Source organism: Aethalodelphis obliquidens, unplaced genomic scaffold, assembly GCF_003676395.1.
Source record: "Aethalodelphis obliquidens isolate GAN/ISIS:26980383/991018 unplaced genomic scaffold, ASM367639v1 scaffold7, whole genome shotgun sequence".
NCBI classification, from domain to species: Eukaryota; Metazoa; Chordata; class Mammalia; order Artiodactyla; family Delphinidae; genus Aethalodelphis; species Aethalodelphis obliquidens.
The window spans coordinates 20560449-20583641 of NW_020837951.1; the positions used below are offsets into that span (position 1 = coordinate 20560449).

Genomic DNA, 23193 nt, shown 5'->3' on the forward strand with positions numbered 1-23193 from the left:
CTGTCTCACCTTGATAAACTGTAAAGTGCTGTGCAACGTGAGATGGCACCATGTGGGGAGAAGCAGGAACACACACAGAGCTTGCTTTGTGCTCCGATGACTGGCACTTATTGCCAGGAGGACTCAGCTGCCCTTCTTTCAGGAGACTGCGGGCAAGGTCAGACACACGGTGACAGTAACTCTTTGTGAGTTGCCAGCTGGACCCGGGTACCTCTCTCCATTGTGTTCATCTCTGCAATGGGGGACTGTCAGGCTCTTTATTCCTTTACACCTGCAGGAAAATCGTTCCCCAAATCGCAGCCACCTCCCCACCCTCCACACAGTATGTCTTCAACAATTTTGTCCCTCGCTGATCTTTATCACCCAACTTATTCTCGGTCCACCACTGCAGATGACCTAAGGTGACTATTTTATGGAAAGTCTGTCTGGGGTAGTTCTAGCCAAAGACCTCAGGAAGGGATCTTAACTGGAGATAAAAAGGTGAACGCAGGCAACGTCACATACCAGCTGTATTTATTGAGAACTTACCACTGAGTGCTAAGTGCTCATAACATTTTATGAGTTGGGCACTATTATTACCCTTAGTTTACAGATAAGGAGCATGAGGTAGGACTAGGAGTCTTAGAAACTGAGGATTCCATTGTTGTCACTACCAAGGCTGCTGCCAGGTCACATGATCTTGAGCCTCAGTCTCCCTACCAGTAAGATGACAGTGAGGACTACCTCCCTTTAATTTTAGACATCTTTTCCAGCATCAACATCCTGTGCGTCCGTGTCTGACTTTGGATGAGTCAAATAGCCCCTCTGAAACTGTTTTCTCATCTGTAGAATGGGCAGAACCATCATCACCTGGCTAGGTGCTGCTGTGACAGCGTCCTGTGAAGAGGGAACTGTGCTGAGATACTGCGTGTGTGTCTCCTCAGGGCCCCTGAGCCCCTAGGAAATGGTGGGAACCCGTGATGAGCCGGAAACCAGGCACTTCCTTACAGGTTCCCCGTTCACTTGGTCAGGAGTGGATAGAAGAAACAACAGAGATTATGGGACATTTTGCCCTGACAGGATTTTGAGATCAGCTTGTTAAATACTTTCCATTTGATAGAAGAGAAAACTGATGCCAGCAAGGGTAGTGCTTTCTCCAAGGACACTTAGAGAGCAAAGGAAGAGCTGGAATTTGCAGTCCTGGCTGGCTGATGCTGGGTCAGTTCTTCCTGGAGCATCAAGATGCTCACCTGAAGAAGAGAATGCTGCATCACTCCCTGGGCCCCACTCTCTGCCTGGGTTTGCTTCCTGTCTAGCCACATTTCAAGTAATTAATAGTCACGTGTGGCTAGTGGCTGTCGTACTAGATAACTGCAGCTTGAGAGAGACGTGATGCTGTTTTACTGGGGATTGGCCACTGGGTGGCGCTGTTATCCATTTTGATCCGCACTTGAGAAAAGACTCAGACACAGGAGTAAGGCCAAAGCAAGGTATTTATTACCCTGTCCTTGCCTTCCCCTGCCCCTCCCCCTCCTTCAGAAGGCCCACTTACAAAGAACTGCTGCCTAGCCTAGGCACAGACTTCCCAGAGAGCAGTAGGTGAGTTCTCACACGCGGCTGGGGCATCGGGGCAGTTCAGCAGAGCCAGGTGATGGGTAGGGATGCCAGTTGGAGCCAAATGCCCTCGAGTCCTGTCAGGCTTCCAGGTTACACAAGGAGAGGTGCTGTCTTACAGGAAACTTGTGCAGAATTTTACAAAGGAGTTTGGATAGCCAATTCGATGTTATCAAAGCTTTATTAGGAAAAGGCAGAATATACACCTGTGACCCATTTCTTAAGAAAAATCATCTGGAAAGAAGCTAAATAATCTGATAGGAAATTCTAGCTAACCACGAGGTCTTTGGAATTTTAGCCTCTAGGCTCTTTCTTGTGCCAACTTCGCAAACAAGCTTTAATATTTTCTTTGCTCTCTGGTGAGGAGTACAGAAACTCATTACAAATGTACTTTGCATCTAAGAAGACTAAGCCTACAAATAGAGTTTGCCTAGTTTCACCCTAAGACAGAGTAGTCCATGGGAATTACATTATTCTCAGGCTGAGACAGTCCAGTGAATGGGTCATGAATCTGGGTATCCCTACCCATTTTAGAGGCAGCATGAAAAGTGTGAATTGAAGGGCTGAAACACACACAGCCTCGGTACTGCGTCTGCACTCTGATCTATTGGGAACACTGTCCTTCTAAGTTTCTTACCTTTCACTGATCTAGCATGAGATCTGAAACACCAAAAAGACACCACAGTAGGGGCAATACTCTGGATCCCAATTTTTGGAAGGCTGAGGGGGGATCACTTCCATTCCTCTCCCACTTACAGGTCACGTAGAACACCTGCCACCATCTGTGAAAGAAAGCTCAGTGTGAGTTCCTACCATTTGCACTGTGACCCTTCTCTGAGCTTCTTGTGTTTGCTGGGAGCCCCTGATCAAGTTGAGTTCACTGTTAGGAGGCAGTCTATTTCCTCAAGCATGACTCTCTAGGTGTGGCCCTGCAGGTGGACCCAGGGCAGGAGTGGAACAGAGGAAGGGAGAAGTGCTGGCCAGGGATCTAGGAAGCAGGCTTATCAACGACCCAGGAGCACTGGAGGCAGAAATGAGCTGTAGCCCAGCCCTGATTTACCATGAGAAGGCTTCCACCTGCCCCCAGGTGCTTCTCCATTGCACACCAGTGCAATGAGCCAAGGCCAGCTGAGGACGTTTGAGGAACAAGGAGGGTGAGGGAAGAGATATTTGAAGGTATGACCTCTGGCAGGACAGTCAACTTCAGTAGGTCTGAAGTGAACATTCCCTGGAGATGGAGCAGGATTGAGAAGCAGAGCAGGATATTGACACTATCTAGACTGGCTTGGCCAGCATGAAAAAAGAATCATAATCCTGGATTCTGAGATACTTTAGGACTCAAACATTCCTTTTCTGGATTTTTAAAACCCAGATCCATGGACTTCTGGGTGTCAAAAAGCCACGGGAATTATATGCAAAACAGTGTGTGTGTGTGTGTGTGTGTGTGTGTGTGTGTGTGTATGCAAGCACACAGGGCATTTCTATGGAGAGAGAAGCCATAGTCCATCAGACTCACAAAAAAGAAAATGGTAAAAATTCCTTCACTAAAGTTCTCTGTGCAAAAGGGATAAATGAACTCAGGGGGTTGTGAAAAGAATAACTTTGGAAGAATAAAGTTCTTGTTAGAACTTATTGGAAGAATAGGCTTCATGGCAAGACAACGCATATTTAAGATCTGACAACTGTTTAGTAAAGGAACATGCTTTTAAAAAAACAACCAATACCATATTCAGGTATGATTGACATACAAAAGGCTGACCATATTTAATGTATACAACTTGGTGAGTTTGGGGATAAGTATACAGCCATTAAACCAACACCACAATCTATGCCGTAAACACATCCATCACCTCCAAAAGTTTCCTCCTGTCCTCTTTGTTATTACTTTTTGTGATATGAATATAACTTAAGATCTACCCTCTTAGCAAAATATTAAGTGTACAATACAGTATTGTTAACTATGGACACTAAGATGTACAGCAGATCTCTAGGACACATTCATGGTGTATAACTGAAACTTTGTATCCTCTAACCAACACCTTCCTGTTTCCCTCTCCCCATAGCCCCTGGCAACCGCCATTCTACTCCATTTCTGTATATTTGATTATTTTAGATTCCTCGTATCATGTAGTATTTGTCCTTCTGTGCCTGATTTATATTACTTAACATAATGTCCTCCAGGTTCATCCATGATATTGCAAACGGCAGGATTTCCTTCTCTTTTAAGGCTGAATAATATTCCGTTGTATGTAGATACCACATTTTCTTTATTGATTCACCAACTAATGGACACTGAAGTTCTTTTTATATCTTGGCTATAATAATTGTGAATAATGCTGCAATGAACATGAGAATGCAGATATCTCTTCAAGATCATGATTTCAGTTCCTTTGGATATATACCCAGGAGTAGGATTGCTGGATCATATGGTAGTTCTAACTTTAATTTTTTGAGGAACTTCCATACTCCTTTCCATAATGGCTGCACCAATTTACATTCTCATCAACAGTGTACAAGGGTTCCCTTTTCTCCAGACCTTCACCAACACCCCCCCTTTTTTTTAAAACAATAACCATCCTAACAGGTGTGAGATGATAGCTCAGTGTGGTTTTGATTTGCATTTCCCTGATGATTAGTGATGTTGAGCACCTTTTCATATACCTGTTGGCCATTTGTATGACTTCTTTGTAGAAACGTCTCCTCAGATCCTTTGCCCATTTAAAAAATCAGGTTATTTGGATTTTTGCTATTGAGTTGTAGGAGTTCCTTATATATTTTGGATATTAATCCTTTATAAGGTATAGGGTTTGCAGATATTTTCTCCTATTCCATAGGCTGCCTTTTCATTTTGGTGATTGTTTCCTTGTCGTGCAGGAACGTGCTTTTTACATACATCATCTCACCGACTTTCCCAAAGCTGACAGTCCAGAGATACTAAACAGCTTGTCCGGGTCTCACAGTTTTTACCGACCAGTCTCCGGGTCTCCCGACGCCTGCTCAGTGCTCTTTCAACTCCAACTCCGAGACCCAGGCTCCCCGACCTACCTGGTGCTGTGGCTGGCCCTCTCTGTCCAGACTCTGGAGCTGAATCAGCTCTTCTTTCCACGGAGAGATACCAAGAAGTGACTTGCCTGGGCCAGTCTTGCTGCTGACAAATCTGGAACCCTTGAGTTCAGAAACACACTGGGCCAGATCCTGAAAGTGCCCAGCATGGCAGCTTTCTTTTTGATCAATTCTCTCCCATGTACATGGAGAGGGGTTGCAAGTGGCCCTGGTACGGGGATGTCATTGCGTGTGAGCTCCTGGAGGGGGATGGGCACTGTGGGGAGGGAAAGGTGGAAAGGGATCCTGTGTCCTGGGGCTGGGCCTGCTACAGCGCACACAGCTCCTGGTGCCACCTGGAAAACAGGTTTCCTAACTCCCAGGCCACCTAATTTTCCCTCCCACTAAACCACCCCTCTGGTGCATCTACCCCAAACCAGTTGAGCAAGCCCAGTGATTGGAAGGATAACCACGGTGCTCATCTTCTGTCCAACCGCGCTACCTTGGGTGGATTTATTATTGAGGAACCTCTGAGGTTCAAGAATATCACCTATGAAAATAAAAAGACAAAGTAAGATCATAGTTTAAGCTGAACCTACTTTCAGTTTTATGCGTAAAAATGTCTTTCATTTCTACAACACTACTTTAGAGTTCACATGATAGGTTCATATATTTGAAAAGCATCTATGGGATTGTCGCGCGGCCCCCATCGCCGGCGGCATCCTCCGCCCGCCGAGGGCGCTCCCGCGAGGGCCCGGGAACCCGGCGAGCTGGCCGTGCGTTCCGAGTCGCCGCCGTCGCTGCCGGTCTCCGGGGCCGGCGCTTCCAGGCCGGGATAGACGGGCACCTCCCGCCCCTCGAGGCAACCGCCGCCGACCCGCGTGTGTGGGAGGAGCCGCCGCCGCCGCCGCGGCCGCTGGTGCAGACCGCGGAAAAGTCCGGGGCCCCGAGACATGGGAAACATACCGCCGCGCTGCGATAACAGGTTCCGGTCACTTCCGCCTGTCGGAACCCGTCCCCCACAGCCGCTCTAGTTCCGGCGCCCGGAACCTGGCGGGGACGGCGAGGAGTCCGGCCCGAGACGCGGCCGAGGCTGCGGCCACGACTGGCCGGCAGCCCCAGATGGAAAGCGGAGCCTAGCGGGCCCGGCCCGGCGGCGGGGACTTGCAGGCCCCCGAGACCCGGCGCAGGAGCCGACACCCAGCCCTGAGCCAATCCCGCCCCGGCCCCGGAGGGACTCCCGGGCGCCCTTCCCTGCGGCTCGCCGACTTCCCTCCGTGACGAAGTTTTCTCCTGTGCCTTCCCGAGGAGGATCGCTCTCTAGCTCTAGGACTCGCCTTCTGGCGGACTTGCTTGGTTTGCTTTGGGAGGTAACTTGCTTCGCTCCCACCCACATCTCCTTTCCTTGACCACTTCCAGTCGGACGTTCTAGGTGACTGAATGGAGTTTTGAGTTGGACTCTTGTGTGCCTTACAGAGTTGAGCCTGGTCCTGGAGCGCTGGGAGTGGGGTGGCGTCAGCTGTAAGATGCAAATTGGATAAAAGGAGGACCTCTCGCCAAAGACCCCAATGAATGGCACACAGTCTACTATCACCGATGGGTTGGTATGAAGCTCCCCCTGCGCTTAGCCTCCCTGGATGGGGCCCGACCTAGCCGGAGAGTCAGGGTTTGCCGATTGCCTTTGCCCAGTGAAGTTGACAGGCGTCAGAGAGAGGGTTGTTTTGGAGCTCTGCGATTAGCCTGGGGTTGCTGCCAGGTTATCCGGTTGATTGAATTTGGAAATGTAGGGGGGTGGTTTGTTTGTTTGGTTGGTTTTTGTTTTTCTGAAGAGAAACATTTCTCCAGATTCTCAGGGGAGGGGTAGGTAAAGCCATGACTGTGTTTTTCTGTCTGCAGTGTGCATTAAGATTCTGTACTGATCTTGGAATCGGAGGGTGAAGGTCAGTGCCCGGAGTCAGCTGGAGTATTGGTGCCTCGTCTGTTTTACTCCCGTCCTGTAGACTCTGTTGCATTTTAGGAATTTCTGTTTGTGAACTTCATTCTGAGACTGCCACATGATGATTTATGAATTTGACATCCTTTAAGTATTGACTTGCACAGTGTTTATTATCTAATAGTTTTCCAGAATGTTGGAGTTACCAGTAAATCACAGGCTCCTGGTGGGGACAATATCAAGGAGCTAAAAAAAGGCGAGGGAACATCATGGGGCTTGATTTTTTTTTTTTTTAGTAATTTTATTTATTTATTTTTGGCTGTGTTGGGTCTTTGTTGCTGCGCGCGGGCTTTCTCTACTTGCAGCGAGCGGGGGCTACTCTTCGTTGTGGTGTGCGGGCTTCTCACTGCGGTGGCTTCTCCTGTTGCGGAGCAGGGGCTCTAGGCTTGCGAGCTTCAGTAGTTGTAGCACGCGGGCTCAGTAGTTGTGGCTCACGGGCTCAGTAGTTGTGGCTCACGGGCTCTAGAGCGCAGGCTCAGTAGTTGTGATTCACGGGCTTAGTTGGTCCGCGGCATGTGGGATCTTCCTGGACCAGGGCTCGAACCTGTGTCCCCTGCATTGGCAGGCAGATTCTTAACCACTGCACCACCAGGGAAGTCCATGGGGCTTGATTTTAATTATTGCATTTTTAGTATTTCATCTTGCTGAAACATTTGCATTTAAGGGGTATAAAGCCTAAGTGAATTATGTAGTAGAAACTGGCAGGTGGATTTGTTGAGTTGGGTGACTCCTTTATAGTACTTACCTATGTTGCTTGGTGGTGGTTGGTAAATTGAGCTAGACTATGTGTGGTTTAAGTAGAGTTCCCTTATTCTTAAGAGTTATTCTTTGGACTATTAGGTGAAGTGATAAAAGCATATTCCTTTACTACATTTTACTTCTCCGTTTAATTATGACATTGTATCCAGGTCCCAGGTTTTACTCAGCCTTTTTTTTTTTGGTCAACCTTCAAACTATTACATCATTAAAAAAAAAAATCAAATAACTGAACTAAGGGACCAAAGAAAGCACTTTGATGAGAAGTGCAACAATTGTGCTCCTGCAGAAAGTGGTTGAATTTCCTAATAAGAGAGTTTCACCCAATTTTAAGACACAGTTGTTGATTTTAAAAGGGCCAAATTCCATTATCATACCATAGCTATTCCAGAAACAGAATTTCCTCTTCCTATTCATGCTCTCCAGTGTCATGTGAATGTTCACCTAAAAGATTCCATTAAATATTTAACCTTTTTTTTTTAAAGCACCTGTGGAGTGTACCTATGTGCCAAGCACAGAGCTGTGCTTAGTAGGCAGTGGTGAACAAGTCATTCATGGCTCCCTGTCTACATGAATTCACAGCCTGGCAGAGTGTGAAGCCCTAAGCCCTGGCAGGTTTTGACAGTTTACTGGGAAGCCACATCACCTTGCTGGCTGGTAAGGCTTTTCTGCCTCTTCCCAGCTGACACTTCCCAAGTCACACGGTGTCCTCGGTACCACATAAAGGACTGCTCAGTGAGCAACAGTGCCTGTATTCTCTCTCTGAGGCCCAAATATGTGTACCTTTTGCACCTTCACTCTGTATCCAGCAGAGGAGTACTTCCTAGGCTCATTCCTCTGGTAGTACCTTTTCCTGGGAGATGTCGGCTACTTCTCTCTCCTTGACCTACAGGCAGAGTGAAGAGGTCTGTTTCCTCACACTCAGAGTGATGCAATGGAGGATCATGAAAAGATGGTTTTAAGAAGGGTAATTAAAGTTGTTTCCTGTGCTGTGTGCCCTCTCTCTCTTGGCACAGCTAGGGTGGCCCATCCTTGTCAAATGACTGAAACCAGTGTGATGGAGGTCTCCATCTCCAAATTACATCAGCTTGAAAGTGTCATTTCTAGAAGCGACCTCCTTCTGGTCTTTCTTATAAAAGAGCCTCTTGTATGGGAACAAATGAGGAAGATCCACATTGACTGCCTCAGACAGGGACTTCCACATGGAAAGAGATACACCAGCAGCTTTACATCTTCCTCTCCTAAGGAGTACACTCACAGTCCTTTCCTTCTGGGATCTCTGCACCCTTTGCGGCTCCCATTAACCCTGAAGGTGGTATTCAGGATAATTAAGAGGTGAAAGGAAGGTGTGATAAGGTGGTTTATTCCTAATTCTGAAAATTAATTCTTTAAATCTAGTGCCTTATTGTTTGGTGAATAAGGAGGGGGGAGGGTAATCTAGTACCTTGTTCTTTACTTTAGAATGCTAAGTTCCTATTAATTAATTTTTATTTTTTTTAGCCACGCCGTGTGATGTGCAGGATCTTAGTTCCCCCGACTAGGGATGGAACCCATGTCCCCTGCAGTGGAAGCGCAGAGTCTTAACCACTGGACTGCCAGGGAAGTCCCTCATTAATTTTTTTTTTTTTTTTTTTTTGCGGTACGCGGGCCTCTAACTGCTGCGGCCTCTCCCATTGCGGAGCACAGGCTCCGGACGCGCAGGCTCAGCGGCCATGGCTCACGGGCCCAGCCCCTCCGCGGCACGTGGGATCCTCCCAGACCGGGGCACGAACCCGTGTCCCCTGCATCGGCAGGCGGACTCTCAATCACTGCGCCACCAGGGAAGTCCCTCATTAATTTTTTATATATACAGAAAGATATTTAGTATACGGAACTGGCTCGCGCGATTTTGGAGATTGACAGGTCCCAAGAACTGCAGGTGAGTCCGCAAGCTGGAGACCCAGGAGGGCCGATGGTGTAGTTCCAGTCTGAGCCTCAAGGTCTGAAATCCAGGAGAACTGATGTTTCAGTTACTGTCCAAAGGCTGGCACAAATTTTTATAGATATAGAAAGAAATTTTAAATATCCTCTTTATGATGGAATGATTTGATTGTGCGGCATAACCAGTTCTGTAGCTGCTATTTCATAGTCCCAGGCTGAGGGTTTGTTCAGAGGGAAACAGAGGAATATCTAAGTACATATACTACCTTGCATTCCTAAGCATTTTGAGTTGTTTCTTTATAAAGATTAGCAAACATGGCATAGTTATTTTATTTTGTATCTCTTTAATTGCTAGTGAAGATGTCATTTTTTGTCACCACCTGAAGTTTAAGAGCCTGTATTTTATCTGAACACTTATATTTGCATAAATTCTGTGTATATTTGGGTAGTAACCTGTTATCAGCTCTCACCTTCCCCCCATTATGTTCCTTTCCTTTTGATATTTTATGCATTTCCTGATATTTTATGTACATAGTACCATAGAATGTTGGTTCCTAGCGGTGTACTCAGCAAATATTTATGCAGACATGTTGAGTTTGAACTTGAATGGGCTTTGAGGCTTTCTAGTCCAGGAACCTAAACATACGTATGTAGAAGGTGAGGCTCAGAGCAGTTCAATGATTTATCTAAGGTCATAGCTGGTAAATAAAGAATACTGAGCTAGACCTTGATGTCCGGTAAGGTTCTAGACACCACACCAAATTGCCTCAAACCCTAGAGCAGGGTTTCTCAACCTCAGCACTAGTTTTTGGGCCTAATTGGCCAGATAATTCTGTCCTGTGCATTGTAGAATGTTTAGCAGCATCCCTGGCTTCTATCCTCTAGAAGCCAGTAATGAATGCCCCCACCCCTGAGTAGTGACATCTGAAAATATCTCTAGACATTGCCAAGTGTCCCCTGGGGGACAAAATTTTCCCCAGTTGCTCTAGCAAGAGGTAAACACTTCCTAGGCTTTGCGGGGGAGTGGTGAGTTTCCTCTGCAGAAGTTTAGAGTTGGAGCCTGGCACTCTTCTCAGACAGGTGGAGGATGTGGACAAACCCATATAGTTGCCCCATTCTACCTCTACAGAGCCAGGAGTATGGATACTGAGAACCCCTATCCCATCATATAGTTCTGAGTCAGCCCTTCTTCCACAAGGCTCACAGAAGGGCTGAACTGGCAGGCTGGGAATGGGCAGGGAGGAGGTGGGGTCTGCACACTTGTTGGAGCCCAGGCTTCTACTGAGATGGAGACAGCAGTTCAGACCCCTGAAGAATGACACAGGCAGAGTGCTGAGCAGGTCTTCCCAAGATAATGAGTGTGAAGCCCCGGGAAATCAGCACCAGAGACAGCTCCCAGGGCAGACAGTTTTCAGGCACTAGATTGACCCAGAGGAGTTCCTTCCAGCCCTGGTAGTTTGGATCTGAATACCCTTTCCCTGCTGATCCTCCTCCACCAACAGTGTTCAAAATATATGTTTAAGGTAACCTTCACCACTGCACTATGAGATTGCTACTATGATCCTAATGTTACAGAGACTGAAAGCAGACTCAGAGTTTCCCTTGCTCAGTGTTACACAGCTAGAAAATCTCAGGCTTCACAGTTGGACTGAGGATACTGGCTTCAAAGTCTGCTCTTTACCAGATGCCTCCTCCAAGCAAAGCTTAAGCATCACATCTTCCATGAAGAACTTCCAGAAACTCTGTTCCCAATGGAATTGACCACTCCCTCCTCTGCCCCCCACCCCCTGACACCATACCTTGTAAACACTTCACAGCCTCTATAATACTTTGTTGCACTTGTCTCTACATCTTCCCCTGCTATACTGTAGACTTCCTTAAGGCCAGGTTGAATATCCCCAGTTAAAAACATGGTGCTGCCTGACACACAGTAGACACTTAATAAATGTCGTTGAATAAATAGATTCAGAGGAGCTACATGAATCAGTTATGGGGACATTCTCCCATGATTAAATCCATTATAGGCGGTCAGCAAGAAGAGAGTTCTCTAATTCCTGATTCTGAACTCTTTTCTATAGTCTTAAAGAATGAAACCAAAGTGATGATTTTGGCAAATGTGGAAAACAAAGATTACTGACTCATTATTTTCCAAGTTGGTCACACTGCTGTTAGAACAACAAATGAAAAAGAAAAAATGAAAGTTACTAGACAGTGTTAACAGATTCAGGTTATTGAATTTTCAATGTTTTCAAGATTGGAGAAGAAAATCCTTAAGGAGGAAAGAAAGAAACAGCAGAATTTGTCCCTGAGCATCTTTATAAGGTAAAAAGTTGAAACTTTGGAAAGGGTCTGATCAGTCTTTGGGGTTGGACACTGCTCTCCAAGACCTGTCAAGCATCACTCCAGTCTAAGGAGAACAAGCTCTCTTGGTTGACTGAGGAATTGATCTCATTTATCACCAGATTCTTGGCTCAATGTAAGGTTGTGTTCAGATGTGCCACCCCCCAAAATCTGGGTCTTCCCCAGGGAAGCATCTATGTCTAAGCCACATGAAGGCAAGCTAAGGGCCCTGCTCAGACTCTGTAGTCTTTGGACGACCCTCCACCATTCCTAGTGGGAAGAGACTCCCTATCATTAGCGATCACTCCTAAGGCTAGAAGGCCCTTCGCTTTGGTGAGTCTTTACTTACTATCAGACCCAGAGATCTTCCTGCTACTTGGACTTGGCATTTCTGAGAGTCAAGCACTGGGGACAGGGAGGGATGGAAGAAACAGTTTAAACCCTGAGAGTGCCTGAGGGTATTGGACTTCCAGTTAAACACTTTTGAGTAATTACAACTTTTATCCAAAAGGCACACATAACTTTTATTTTTTATATATATATAAATTTATTTATTTTTGGCTGTGTTGGGTCTTCGTTGTTGCACGCGGGATTTCTCTAGTTGTGGCGAGCAAGGGCTACTCTTTGGTGCAGTGCACGGGCTTCTCGTTGCAGTGGCTTCTCTTGTTGCGGAGCACAGGCTCTAGGTGCGCGGGCTTAGTAGTTGTGGCTCGCAAGCTCTAGAGTGCAGGCTCAGTAGTTGTGGCTCACGGGCTTAGTTGCTCCACGGCACGTGGGATCTTCCTGGACCAGGGCTCTAACCCGTGTCCCCTGCATTGGCAGGCGGATTCTTAACCACTGTGCCACCAGGGAAGCCCAACTGTTGTATTTTTAAAAATTTTTATAAGACATTGAAAGGCAAGGCTTCATATAGTTGATGAAAATAAACACTAAGATTTAAAATAAATGGGCTATATAATTTGCAAAGGAAAAAACACACTAAAAACTAGTTAACACACACGGATAAAATCATTCCGGGTAACTTAAAGATATGTCATTCAAAACAAAAGGCTTTATGTTCTGCTTCTTACATCAGGAGTTAAAAAAAAAAAGTCTCACTGTCAACAGTAGGATTTATAATCCTATCATCACTGAGGGAAATCAGTGATGATAGGATTGTAAATTGGACACAGATCTAGGAGACAGCATGGTGCAGTGGCAGGGTCAGAGAGAGCTGCATTCCAGTCTTGGTTCTGCCACTTACTATCTCTATGATCCTGGAAGTTTCTTTGGGTCTGTGTCTTTCACATCATCTTGAAAATGGGGATAATACTATCCACTACATATACATATACTCTTTTTTTTTCATCTGTAGTTTTACTTTATTTATTTTTTTAACATCTTTATTGGAGTATAATTGCTTTACCATGGTGTGTTAGTTTCTGCTGTATAACAAAGTGAATCAGCTATACATAAACATATATCCCCGTATCTCCTCCCTCTTGCATCTCATATACATATACTCTTCAATGAGTAACTGATGTAAACTGTTTAACAGAGAACCTGACATGGATAATTAATGATGGTTGATCTCCCTACTCCCACGGAAGGGAAGAGGTGACAATTCTCAGTGGAAGCAGCATGGATATTTGCTATATTATTCTTCTGTTCTTGAATATGTTATACCGTTATTCTATTCTTGAAAAGAGAGATAGAGAAAGATCTTTAAAACTGGAGAAAAAAAAAAGTCTAGTAACTGTCTGTCCCCATACAAAGTTACTACAATATTATTGACCATAGTCCTTATGCTGTAGATTACATCCCCATGGCTAATTTATTTTTTAACTGGAGGTTTGTACCTCTCAATGCCCTTCACCTATTTCAGCTCCTCCCACCCCCTTTCCTCTGGCAACTACCCATGTTTTTTCTGTATCTATGAGAGACACCATTTCTGTGTTGTTGGATAGTTAGGTTGGTTCCAGTTTGTCAAGACCTTAAATGACACTACAATGAACACTACAAGGTCCAACTAGGAAAGCTCACCTAAACCTTGGTGTCAAAGGTTTTTATTGGAGATCAGTCATGTAAACATGAATGATCACCAGTGTGGCTGATCTAGAATTTCTATTTGGATCTTTTTTAAAAATGTAATTTCTGGGCTTCCCTGGTGGCGCAGGGGTTGAGAGTCCGCCGCCGATGCAGGGGACACGGGTTCGTGCCCCAGTCCGGGAAGATCCCACATGCCGTGGAGTGGCTGGGCCCATGAGCCATGGCCACTGAGCCTGCGCGTCGGAGCCTGTGCTCCGCAACGGGAGAGACCACAGCAGTGAGAGGCCCGCTTACCGCAAAAAAAAAAAAAAAAAAAAAAAAAAAAATGTAATTTCTATCTCTTTATTGATATTTTCTATTTTATGAGATAGTATTCTCATACTTTCCTTTAGTTAGTTATTCACGGTTTTCCTGAGTTCTTAATCATATAAAATAGCTGATTTAAAGTCTTTGTCTAATAAGTCCAATGTGTGGGCTTCCTTAGGGCTAGTTCTTCGACTGCTTTTTTTTTTTCTTTTCTTTTTTTAGTATTTATTTATTTATTTTTGGCTGCGCTGGGTCTTAGTTGCGGCATGAGGGATCTTCGTTGCGGCATGTGGGATCTTTCATTGTGGGGCGTGGGCTTCTCTCTAGTTCTGGTGCACAGGCTCCAGAGCGTGTGGGCTCAGTAGCTGTGGCGTGCGGGCTCCAGAGTGTGTGGGCAGCATGTGGGCTCTCTAGTTGTGGCTCGCATGCTCAGTGTTGTGGCATGCGGGCTTAGTTGCCCCGCGGCATGTGGGATCTTAGTTCCCCCGACCAGGGATCGAACCCGTGTCCCCTGCATTGGAAGGTGGATTCTTAACCACTGGACCACCAGGGAAGTCCATTGACTGCTTTTTTTTTCTGTATGGGTCATACTTTCCTGGTTCTTTGCATGTCTTTTGCTATTCTGTTGAAAACTGGGCATTTTAAACAATAAAATGTGACAAGTCTCAAAATCAGAACTTGATCTCCTTAGGGTTTGTTATTGATGCTGTTGTTGTTTGATTTGTGACTTTCTGGGACTACTGCTGAACATTCGTATTTTATATCATGTTGGCTATTGAAGTGTGTACTCAGTTAGCCTAGTAGTCTGCCAATGATTAGATAGAGATTTCCTTAAATTAACTGAACCAATAAGTCTCATAGTCTTTGCTGAGGGTCTGTTGTGTGTTTCTGGGCGCGTCTTCAATACTCCAGCAATTTATAATTTTCTCTTAGCCTTTGCTCTTTGTGCACAGTCTTAAGGTTAGCCAGAGGTGAGTGATTAGGCCTTCCTAGGTCTTTCCTGGGTGTGTGCACAGTCCTGCACACACACATAACCTTTTAGATCCCCAAGAATATGTGAGAGCCTTTCAACCCTCCTATGGGCATCTCATTCCTTAGGTTTTCCTTATGTTTTTGGCTGGCCTCTGTTTGCCCCAAGCAGTATCAGTGCTTCAGGCAGCTGTGGTGTTAACTGCCACTGACTGTTTTAGATCCTCTCTCTGGGGACGGGGGCTTCTCCCATGGAGTGAGTTCCAAGTTGGGTCAAATAAAGACAAGCCTGTGAATGAGGCCCTTTCGGAGAGCTGAAAAATAGTTCAGATAGTGACAGTTCTCTGGAGATGGGGCTCTGGGGAGCTCCTGAACCAGTTGTCCCTTCCTGTGGCTGGTAGGCTGCTGTTTTTTACAGCTACCTTGATTGTGAACCTGCTGATTTTCAAGCTACCATGGAACTGGGAAGAGAAGGATGGAAGAGGGCAATTTAAAATGCCACAAAGCTCACTGTTCTTACTGATATTGACTTTTAAAAATATATATATATCCCTTTGGCATGCCTTGTAATTTTTTTTGTTGAAAGCCAGACATGTTGTATTGAATCATATGAACTGAGGTAAATAGGCCTTTTGTGTGAAGATTTATGTTAACTGGGCTAGGAGTTGAGCTGTTCTTAATGTTTGCTGTAACTCTAGGTTCTAGAGCCTTCAAACACCTCTAGTGTCCTTGTTTTCATTCCCTTGGGACTCTGGGCTTCCATAAATTCTCCTCCTCAGAGAGAGTTTGTGTCTTGTAGCTCTTTCAGCTGTTATCCACTCTTGTTATACTGAATTCCTTTTAGAATGGTGGTAAACTGTGGGGGAGGGGGAGCATTCTATAATCCTTTGATTAAATCTCAGTCTTAGAATGAGCCTATTTCAGGAGGCTATGACCATTACATGTGTTTCTCCATTAGTATTGCTTTCTTTCCCCCACCTTATTTGTATAATAAAATTCCAAACGAATTTATAATGCTAAGAAATCACGTTTGATCTGAAATACCATGGAGAAAGTAAGACGCAAAATATTATACTTAACTTTTTAATTGTATGACAAATGCACTCCTTGCTGCAGAAATGTCAGATTATAAGGCATGTTCACATTACGAATACCGTCATAACAACAGAAGAAAGATTTATTAACTTTATTGAAATGAAAGAGAAATTTAGGTATTATTTAGCTTAGGAAATTATTGATACTATGGAAAAAGATGATATTGACATAATGCTAGTGGTCAGCTATATAAGGAACAGTGGTGACAGGTACACACAAGGTTCTAAAATCCATTATTTCCACCAAAAAAGTGATTATGTCACGTGACTCTGCGGGCACTGGCCCCAGCTTTTTCAACTGGAAGCCCCAGTATTTGTATATTTTGCCCCTATCATGGATATGTTTTCCCTTTCTCTGGATTTGTGTCGGGATCTCTCCTAAGAAATAACCCTGAATATGGAAAAATTAGTACAGCACGTGATGATTTCCAGCCTCTAAATGCCTCAACAAATGGATACTCCAAATGCCTCAATAAATGGATACTTTTGTAAAATAAGTCTCGCTAAAATGTTATACGAGAAAGTTGAGAGTAAAGAGATGGGGAGAGCGCGGAAAACGGGAGGGTCTGTGCTCATTTTTTCAGAAAATAGTCTCGAGAGATCTGCGTGGCCAAGCTCCTCCTGGCAGTCAGGGCCTGGGAAAAGCAACTTTTTATTCAGTATTTCCGCAGCCCCCAGGGGTCACGAGGCGAACCTGTGATAAATGTAACTGGGTTTCTCGTCCGGGAAAAGGCTCCACATCTCTCGGACTCAGGACGTGGATCCCGGACCCAGGACGTGGATCCCGCACCCACTAAGGAGCCTATTGGTCTCGGGGCGAGTCGGACGCCCTCTGCAGGCCGTTGATGAGTGGCGAACAAAGCCAAGCGCCTCCTCGCGGCCATGTCGGAGAATCACGGAAATTTTCGAGGCCCTGCTTTTCGTTAATGGCCCTGGAGATGCTCTGCTCTAGCCATACCTGTTCTCTTTCCTGGGACAAGCCTTCGTGCCATAGCTTGGAGAGCAAGGAAATATTCATGGCTTTAAGATATCTGGAAAGGATCTCTTCTAAGTCATGCCATAATGTCAGGACCGACTTCAAGTTTCAGGAGAAGAACAGGGGATATCAAAACCCCAAAGGCACTGAAGCACCTGTTTTGACCATCCGCCACTTTTCAACCTGCTTGACAGAGGACTACAGTTAAGCCTGAGATAAGAGCCCCCTTGATAAATCTCTCTCTGACTTTGATCACAATCAGGAACAACTGGAGCAGAAGATAAAGGTAGAATCTCTTCAGGCTTGTACCTGTTTTGGAATTGTTCAGAGGAACTTCCAAGAACTCAGTAGCTCTCTGAAGCAGGGGTCATTCAGCCAGTGTGCCTTGGAGCTTATTAGAGGGGAGACTGAAGTGAGATTTTCCCCCCATTTAACAAATCCCTACGAAAAATCAGAAAATAAAGAAAAAAGTGAAATTGGAACACTCTTAATTTTATTATTGTTTGCTAAGGACAAGAAGGCAATCTACCCTTGTATTTCTGTATCAGATTAAAATACCAGAAACCAAAATCATGCTTGTACATCTTCAATTTCCACAAAAAAAAAGTTTAGAGAGAAGAACATGATCTATAATTCCTTAAATAATTACATTTATTATTTACATTTATCATTTAGTTTTGCAAATTTTCAGGGAGTCTTTGATATTTCCCCAATTTGAAATATATATATATATATATATATATTTATGGAAAACTTTCTTTGGTGTACAGACTTCTGTCAGTTAAGGTGAAGTTAGCTTCTGCAACAGAAAAACACGTGAATATTGTTTGAACACCATACAAGCTTATCTTTGCTTCATATAACACCTAAATATAGGCTTTCAAATCAAGGGACTTCGCTTATGGCTTTTCTCCCAACAATGATCCAGGACCCCAGGACCATCTTTTTTATGAATTTGCCATTGTCAACATATGGCTTCAAATCTGGCTCCAGTGCTTGGGTCTACCCCACTCATTGTAGAGGGTGAAAGAGCGTGTCACCTCTCTTGGGGGAGTGTTTTCATAGGCCAGGCTGTGTGGGCCAAATATCACTTCTAGCCACGTAAACTTGGCCAGGACTCAGTCTCATGGCCGCACCTAACAATAACGAGGCTGTGAGACAGTCTTAATTTTGTGAGTGAGGAGAAGGGGATGTAATAGGGAAGAACCTTTGTATTTTATGACAAGTTAATTACTAAAGGGGTGTTGCCTGTAAACTTAAATTTTACATTATGGCCCATCTTTGGGAACTCTGCCTCCCGGGTAATGAGCATTAAGCCAAAACACCTTAGTTTAGCTCACCAGAGACATCCTGACCACGTCCACCTGTGAATGACTGTAGGCAGGAAGAAATTAACACCTCCCCTCTGGAGGCTGGCCAGAACCAGGAAATGTTTGATTTTACTCCCTCCCCTTTTAGTATAAAGGAAGCCTGAATTCTAACTCAGGCAAGATGGTTCTTTGGGACACGAGTCCACCATCTCCTTGGTCTGCCGGCTTTCTGAATAAATTTGCTATTCCTCGCCCCAGCAACTTGTCTGTTGATTTACTGGCCAGGCATGGGGCGAGCAGTGTGAGCTTGGACTCTGTAACTGAGAGACGAGATTGGTGAATAAGTGCACTGTTGATTTTTACATTATAAACACTAATTCGGTTTTTAGAATTAACATCCACTTTTCTTGCTTGAACACAATTTACCCAATAAAACTGTGACTCACAATCTAATTCCATATATTAAACCCAGGAAATACACTCAGGGATGTCAATCATAAGGTTCACAGAATCATCGGCTCTTTTTAAAAAGGGAGATTCACACTGTTTCAAGAGCATAGATTAAAGTTGAAAAAGAGCCTAGACTATTGTTTTCTCAAAATAAGAAAGAAGGTAGTTAATATACTTAGTAATACTTAGATAGAGATTGACACTGGGGCCATCAGTCAGTGACTATGACAGATACTCCCATGTCCAGGATGATGTATGTGGTCTTTCACTCAGCATACAGAGAGGTTGGCAATGGGACTCACTCTTTCATGTGCTTTCATTTTACTGTCCTTCAGTTCACATGTGATCAGTTAAGTGAACATCTCAGGAGTTATTCTTTCTTTATTCAGGTCCTTGACAGTTTCTAGAAGCCCTTATTATGCAGTTTGTGGTGCACCAGGGTGGGGACCACTCTTTAATGTCCTTGAACATGAAACACAGTTGAGGATGAGTGAGACCCAATCCCAGCCTCTTCCCCAGTACACCTTTATTCCTCATCCACACGTTTTGAGGACTGACTGACTCCACGGAGACATCTCAGGGAAGGCAGCCATGGTGAGGGCTCCCTGGAGCTGGCTCCCAGAGCTGGTCCCTGCATCTTGGGGAGCCTGAAGTCAGGTCTGTCCTCCCGGATTGGCAGACATAAAACACTCACTTTTTGGTGGAGGAACATGAAGATGTCCCCTTTGCCCAGATAATGGCCTGAGCCAGATCACAACCCATAGAAAAGATGGGGCTGGAAAATGGGTGTTCCTTCAATTGAAAAACTTTTTCCTTTAAATATTTTTGACAGATTTGATTTGTTTGGAGACATTTCACCAAAAAAGATGTGTGGATGGCAGATAAAAACATGAAAAGATGCTTAGTATCTTAGTCATTAGGGAAGTACAGATTAAAACCACAGTTGAGGGCTTCCCTGGTGGCGCAGTGGTTGAGAGTCCACCTGCCGATGCAGGGGACACGGGTTCGTGCCCCGGTCCGGGAAGATCCCACATGCCGTGGAGTGGCTGGGCCCGTGAGCCATGGCCGCTGAGCCTGCGCGTCCGGAGCCTGTGCTCCGCAACGGGAGAGGCCACAACAGTGAGGTCCGTGTACCGCAAAAAAAAAAAAACAAAAAAGCCCCACAATTGAATACTACTACATAACTATGAAATGGGTACAATTTTAAAATCTGACTCTAGTAAGTGTTAGAGGTTGTGGAGTGAATGGAACTCTCCTTCACTGCTGGTGGGAATGTACAGTGGGGGCATGGCCACTTTGGAAAACACTTTGGTAGTTTCTTAAAAAGTGAAATTGATCGGGCTTCCCTGGTGGTGCAGTGGTTGAGAGTCCGCCTGCCGATGCAGGGGACACGGGTTCGTGCCCTGGTCCGGGAAGATCCCACATGCCGCGGAGCGGCTGGGCCCATGAGCCATGGCCACTGAGCCTGCGCATCCGGAGCCTGTGCTCCGCAATGGGAGAGGCCACAACAGTGAGAGGCCCGTGCACCGCAAAAATAAAAAAAGTGAAATTTATCTCTTCAGTATGAGTCATCTATTCCACTCTTAGATATTTGCTTAGAGAAATGAGAGTATATGTCCTCACAGGACTTATACAGGAAAACCCGTAGCAGCTTTATTTGTATTGCCAGAAACTGGAAACAACCCAAATGCCTATCGTTAGGTGAACAAGTAATGTGCACATCCACGCAGTGGAGTACTATTCACCCACGAAAAGGAACCGAACGGGTGCATCTCAAATAATGAAGCTGAATGAAAAAAGCCAGACCCCCCCAAAATCATTTATACTGCATGATTCCATTTACATAAAATTCTAGGAAATGTAAACTAATCTATAGGGATAAAAAGTAGTTCAGTAGTTGTCTGGTGGGGAGAGAGTAAGAGACAGGCAGGTAGCAGAAGGAAGGGACTATAACAGGAAAACTTTTGGAGATGAGATGATAGATATCTTCATTACCTTGATTGTGGTGATGGTTTCATGGGTGTATACACTTGTCAATGCTTATCACATTGTATTGTTTAAATATGCCCAGAGTATATTATGTCAATTATATCTAAGAAAATTTTAAAAAATAAAAAGAAAAGCCAACTTGGACATGAGGGCAGTCCAGGGCTGCCCAAAGTAAGACAGCATCTACTAAGAAACAAAATCCAGGCGCTAGTAACTTTGTAGGGAAGTGGAAATCACAGGAGGGAATTCATGCCCTCTACTGGCCACCAGAGACAAAGACCATTCATCCCTGTGGGCAGAAGGCAGACAAGCACATGTGTGACCTAAGTAGAGCTCCTCCGGCTTTCCTAGCAAAGCTGAAAAGAACTCTTTCTAGTCAGGACTTCTCTTATCTCTGTTACAAAGAAATTCGTCTTCAGCGTCAGGTAGCAGAGAAAAACTACAAGTTATTTAATCTCTCTATACCTCATGTTGCTGATATATGGATAATAATAGTGCATGAGTCATAAGGCTCAGTGTGTAACCTATAGTTTTCTAGCTCAATAAGGCATATCTACTGTGATGTAGGATAAATGTAATGTGAATAGATGTGGAAATATATGAAGAAATAATATAATACACAATAGCAGATACATAAATGCCTAATAAACGTTTTAGTATATTTGGAATCTAAATAAATGCAAATCAAAATGAGATATCATTTTAAAGCCCAAAAAAGCAAATATTAAAAAGAATCTTTAAGATTGTAGGGGAAGGGTGGGACTTCTCTGGCGATGCAGTGGTTAAGAATCCGCCCACCAGCACAGGGAACACCAGTTTGAGCCCTGGTCCGGGAAGATCCCACATGCCACGGAGCAACTAAGCCCAAGCGCCAGAAGTACTGAGCCTGCGCTCTAGGGCCTGCATGCCACAACTACTGAATCCCATGCACCTAGAGCCTGGGCTCTGCAACAAAGAGAAGCCACCGCAATGACAAGCCCGCCACCACAACGAACAGTAGCCTGCGCTCACCGCAACTAGAGAAAGCCTGCCCAGCAATGAAGACCCAACGCAGCCAAAAATAAACAGATAAATAAATAAATAAATAGATAGATAAATAAATACATTTATTTTTTTAAAAACAGAATGTAGGGGAAGGGTAAGATGGATTATCATTGCTATATGTCAAAACCTCCTAAATGTCACAAAAATACACAAGATAATAGTAAATAATCAAAATACACCCCAGGCATCCCCATGCCTGTCACCTGCTCCCCTGAAGGGCACTTTCCAAATACAATGAGGCATTTGTTCAGGGGCTTCACCACTGGAAAGCAGGGGAGGGCCCAGAAGATTCATGTCACAGAGGCAAGGGTGTTTGGCTCTGTGCAGAGAGAGCCCAGGCCCACCAGAAACCAGAGGTGTTTCCAGGACAAGGTGGATGTTAAAACTCTGAAGAACAAGTCAGTCATGGACCAGTTCCTAAATTACAAAGCAGGGGTAGCTTGTGGAGCTAATGCAATGAGAAAAGTCCTCCCAAAGATGTACTCACAGCCCAGGAGGGGACCAAATAAGCAAAGCCCTTAAGATTACAAGGCTCCCTCTTTCCCTATACAGGGAAGGACATCAAATCCACACCTGCAGACTGGAGCGGTCTTGAGGTCACAATGCTCTTAACAAGCAACAGGAAGGTCAAAGTCAGAGTCATGATGCCAGGAGCTGTGAGGCTTCAGGATCAGCACCTGTGTCTGAGGGAACCACGTCCTGCTCCCCTGAGGTCTCCTGTCTCTGAGAGAAGAGGCTATGGGACCAGACCCAGAATAAGCAGAGACTCCTGGGGAGAACCACAGGTTCTGTCCAAGGGTAAAATTAAAAAGAAATGAGGTGTTTTTTTCAGGGTCTTCATTTACTGAAAAGAGGGAAAATCAAAAAGAGCCATGGTCCAAACCAAGACATGTCAGGCTGTGTGCAGAGCCCAGACCCCGAGAAATCAGAGCTGCCTCTGTGAGCAATGGACCTCAGCCACCAGGTCCCTGGCCACCCCAACTTTGCCTCATGAGTTTGGGAGGTTTTCCATCATCAATCAGAAATCACCCTCTCTCCCAGCCATCCAGGCATGGATCCCTAGAAGCAACGTTTACTACATGTAGACAAATTCTACTAACTCTCTCCCAACCACTGACATTGATCACAGGACATTGCCAGGGCTCCAGCCTTGCAGCCCATCCCACGTCATCCATGCGCATCGTTCTGTATTATTAAGAGTAACTGATGAAGTGAGACTGCAGAAGGGCCATGCCGTGCAAGTGGACAACTTTATGGATAGGCACAATACGTCAAATCAGTGAGACACAAAGCTCCACATAATCAGGAATTGCTTTTCAGAAAGACATGAGTTCACATTTTTAGGTTGGTTGGTATAAAGTTTGCACATGATGGAAATATTCT

The 23193-nt window shown here is 45.0% G+C and overlaps 1 protein-coding gene across 1 annotated transcript in view; it reads left to right on the forward strand.

Annotated features, from left to right (window-relative positions):
• Nucleotides 1–5783: 5783 nt before the first annotated feature.
• ZFP37 (ZFP37 zinc finger protein) overlaps nucleotides 5784–23193 on the forward strand; it is a 45617-nt gene continuing 28207 nt past the window's right edge. The window contains exons 1-2 of the mRNA XM_027105177.1: nucleotides 5784–6005; nucleotides 6112–6239. Of these exons, the coding sequence (XP_026960978.1) occupies nucleotides 6204–6239 (36 nt within the window). The 5' untranslated portion in view covers nucleotides 5784–6005; nucleotides 6112–6203. The remainder of the gene's footprint in view (nucleotides 6006–6111; nucleotides 6240–23193) is intronic.